The sequence below is a fragment of the Salvelinus sp. IW2-2015 genome, linkage group LG35 (genome assembly GCF_002910315.2).
Source record: "Salvelinus sp. IW2-2015 linkage group LG35, ASM291031v2, whole genome shotgun sequence".
Classification (NCBI taxonomy): Eukaryota; Metazoa; Chordata; class Actinopteri; order Salmoniformes; family Salmonidae; genus Salvelinus; species Salvelinus sp. IW2-2015.
Window position 1 is genome coordinate 21,374,217 of NC_036874.1, and position 3,733 is coordinate 21,377,949.

At 46.0% G+C, this 3,733-nt stretch overlaps 1 protein-coding gene across 1 annotated transcript in view; it reads left to right on the forward strand.

Annotated features, from left to right (window-relative positions):
* Positions 1-3,733, forward strand: part of LOC111958875 (MMS22-like, DNA repair protein) — a 36,655-nt gene that overhangs the window by 9,163 nt on the left and 23,759 nt on the right. Inside the window, exons 9-10 of the mRNA XM_070437421.1 lie at positions 762-953; positions 1,509-1,738. Coding sequence (XP_070293522.1) covers positions 762-953; positions 1,509-1,738 — 422 coding nt within the window. The remainder of the gene's footprint in view (positions 1-761; positions 954-1,508; positions 1,739-3,733) is intronic.

The window sequence follows — 3,733 nt, forward strand, 5'->3', positions numbered from 1 at the left end:
TCCATTACATAGATTGAGCTGCAATGGGAATGTAGTAGGTATTATTATATAATATAATATTATGTATTATATTGATAATTTAATATATATCTGAGTGAGGACTTGTATAAGCAAATCCTTCCTCCCTAGCATTCTGTTCTCTTCTTACTAGAATGTTATTTCCTAGGTATTGCTACTGACTGTATCATCTCAACTGAATTATCCAAGTGACTCAGAGATTTGCTAGATAGTGAATGTTATTTGATTGTTAGCGAAGTTATTCATCTTTTCTATCGAACCTTAATTCCTAAGGCTATTTTCAGCCCCTTTACCTTTGTAGGCTTATCAAGGAGATAGACATAATAGTAGAAAATGAGCAAACAGCAATGATATAAAAAAGGTTATTAGGTATACAAGTTGCAGCAGTCCTATGTAACTTCAATTGTGTTTTGTGTGTTGCTTGGGAGTTTAAATTACGAACGCTTAGGCTGGCTCTCTCATCCCTTCCAGGCTTTTTCTGTGAGGTGAGGGTAGACATGTCAGCGGGGATGTAAGCAAATGTGGTGTTTGAACTAAGAGTTTGGTGTGAGAAACAGAAAAACTAATTCACTAATAACTTTTCATATGGCTATTATATACTCGCCTGTGAAAAGGGTGAAATCGATAGGTATTTAAATACCATCAGGGCGAACATTTAATCGTCCTGTACAGTAAGTAGGTAGCCGTTTCACGCTGAGGGTATGTCCTAACTCGCTTTCTATCTGTTTGTGTCTACTGGTAAGGCAGCTACTGGACTGCGCTTTGACCCAGCCTCACTACCACTGCACCCTGGCACCAAAGAGCTGGTGATATCTATCTTCATGCACTTACTGGGGGAACACAGGAGCATACAGAGTGTTAGCACGGACACAGGTCGAATCAGCAAGACTTACATAACGTTTGAACATGCTTTGGACGATAACTCTATGATTCGGGTGATCCACTTGGATTTTTATCTTGACATTTAATCAAACTTTAGACTATATGTTTTGTATATTACATTCTGTGTGTGTGTGCTGGGGGTTTATGTTGTTGATGTGTGTGTGAAGTGTGGGTGTGTGTGACTGTTGATGTGTGTGTGTTGTATGTGTGTGGTGTGCTGATGTGTGTGTGCTGTTGTAATTTATCCTTGTGTGTTGCTATACTGGGGTTGATTACCTGTATGGTGTGTGTAGGATTGCTTCACTCTTTGTGTGTTGAGTGGGGACTTGACATTGTTGTGGTGTTACTTTGGTGTGTGTTCTTTCTCCCCTAGTCTTGTCTGAAACATTCAGATGGGTAGAGCACTCATACTTGCTGCGGTTCTTCTGGATTCTCAGGTGGAGTCCAGCCCTGTATTGCAGTTTGCGTAGGTCGAGGTACCGGTTGTGCTCGCCCACCCACTGTAAAGACACCGCTGGCTTCACCTGGTGGTTGTCACTCACTTTGGTCTGTATCTGGACGAAAGACTGAAGCGCCGTGCAACGGCCTTCCAAAACGATTTATTGTAGTTGTTCACAGTGCCCTGGTTAGGGGTGTCGGGGCTCGGCAGCGTGAGCAGAACCCCCCTGGCCCTGTTGGACCAGGCCCGGAGCTGCTGCTCCCCCTCCCCCCTTCGTTCCTCCGGCCACACCCAGCTGTACCGCTCAGCCAACTCCTTTCAGATCTTCCTCAGAGTGCTGGCTCTCTACCTGGCCCAGGAGGACGCAGGCGGCGCCCCTTGGAGGCAGATCAAGGGCAGGTGAGGCGTGTGTGCGTGTTGGGATGGGTAACATGGAGGGGTACAGAAAAGGAGGCCAGTTAAACCCCTAAGGTACTCTTTAAATGGAGCTAAATTAGTTTAGTTCAATATTATGTTGATATGAAATATTGTCCCCGAAGGGGGACAGGTGAGTCCACATTCACAGGCACGACTCTCTGTGCCTTGATGTTGACGTGTGTGTATGCCTGCCAGGTGTGGCATAGCCCCTCTGAGGCTTTTCTATTTGCTCAGACTCCCAGGGAGAGCAGGTGTCTCAGGAGGAACCGCCACCTGCCTCTCCTCTCCTCCCAGTGGAGACCAGCCTAGTCCCACTGAGTCCCACATAAAACCCACAGCTGTTTCCCAAACTCCCCCAGTTATGGCTCCTCTTTCTGGGGGAGACCAAAGACAATAAGCCCATCCAAGCCCATGGATCCCAACATCAGAACGTGGCCTGGGACTGGCCCGGCTGGGCGCCAGCGAGGAGGATAAATCCGCCTAATGACTTCCCTCTGTCTGGAACGTGCTCAGCCGCTCCGCAGACATGAAGGCTAATTAGCTAACGAGCATGGCGGTTAATTCCCCTTAACGAAGCCGTGTTGGTTTCCAGCACGGATGGGGGTGGGCAGCGGCAGGGAGGTTGCTGGCAGGGACCGGACTGGGCTGGGCCTGGTCCAGATTAGAACACCCCCTCTCCCTCTCTCTCTGCTCCAGTTCCCTCGAGAAGAGCCGGGCATGCTTACGGCGTTCCGGCAARGTTCCCGCTGGCTCCGTGGGAGGCCTGTGGTGGCTGCATTAATGGGATCGACTGGGAGAGCGCTGATCTCTTGTGCCGGGAGTCGTGAGCATCTGCTCGCCTCCGGAAAAAGATGTCCAGGATAAACAAACACATAGACGGACTGTTTGTCTGACAGACAGAAAACACAGGAAAAAGCCTCCCAACCTGTTACAGACAAACTATAAATCCACTGCTGTTTTTCTTTTCTCTAACCACTAGGCAGGTAGCCTAGACAGGTAGCCTGACAAGGTAAAAATCTGTCGTTCTGCCCCTGAACAAGGCAGMTAACCCACTGTTCCTAGGTCGTCGTTATAAATAGGAATTTGTTCTTAACTGACTTGCCTAGTTAAATWWAAAAAAAATGAAATCTACCTTCGGTCTCTCTTTCTCACCTTTTCCCTTCTCTTACTTTTTCTCTCTCCGTGTAACATGTAGCAGAACTTTAGAACCAGTCATGGTTAGGGCTGTTACGGTGACCATATTACTGTCACGAGTCATGACCGCAATCAAATTCCGGCCACGGTAACTAAGCTTCTCCGAGCTCTGATGGCCATTAGTAGCCTACCAAACTTGCGAACTGCCTGGTACTCAGCACTCTATTGTACCTCGAATCACTCTGACATCAATGCAAAGGTGATTAAAAATCAAACACTTAATGAGAGCTTATGTTGCTCAAGGTTTCTATAGGCTATGCAATTGTGTGAGATGGCCTCTTAAAAACAGGATCCCATCAGCTTTCTATAGGCTAGGCCTCTATTTATTTATTATCCTAATATTTAGCACATTGCTTCACTTTACAACAGGAATATAGCCTACCTGGCTGGCATGAAAATGAACCACAGGAAAAGCGTCCTCCATTCGCTATTTAAGTGCATAGATGACGGGTGCGTGATAATGGTCCATTGTAAATCAAAACTAATTTCACACATACAGTACCAGTCAAAAGTTTGGACACACCTACTCATTCAAGGGTTTTCTTTATTTTACAATTTTCTACATTGTAGAATTATAGTGAAGACATCAAAACTATGAAATAACACATATGGAATCATGTAGTAACCAAAAAAGTGTTAAACAAACATATACAGTACTAGTCTTCTTCAAAGCAGCCACCCTTTGCCTTGATGACAGCTTTGCACACTCTTGGCATTCTCTCAACCAGCTTCATGAGGAATGCTTTTCCAACAGTCTTGAAGGAGTTCCCACATATGCTGAGC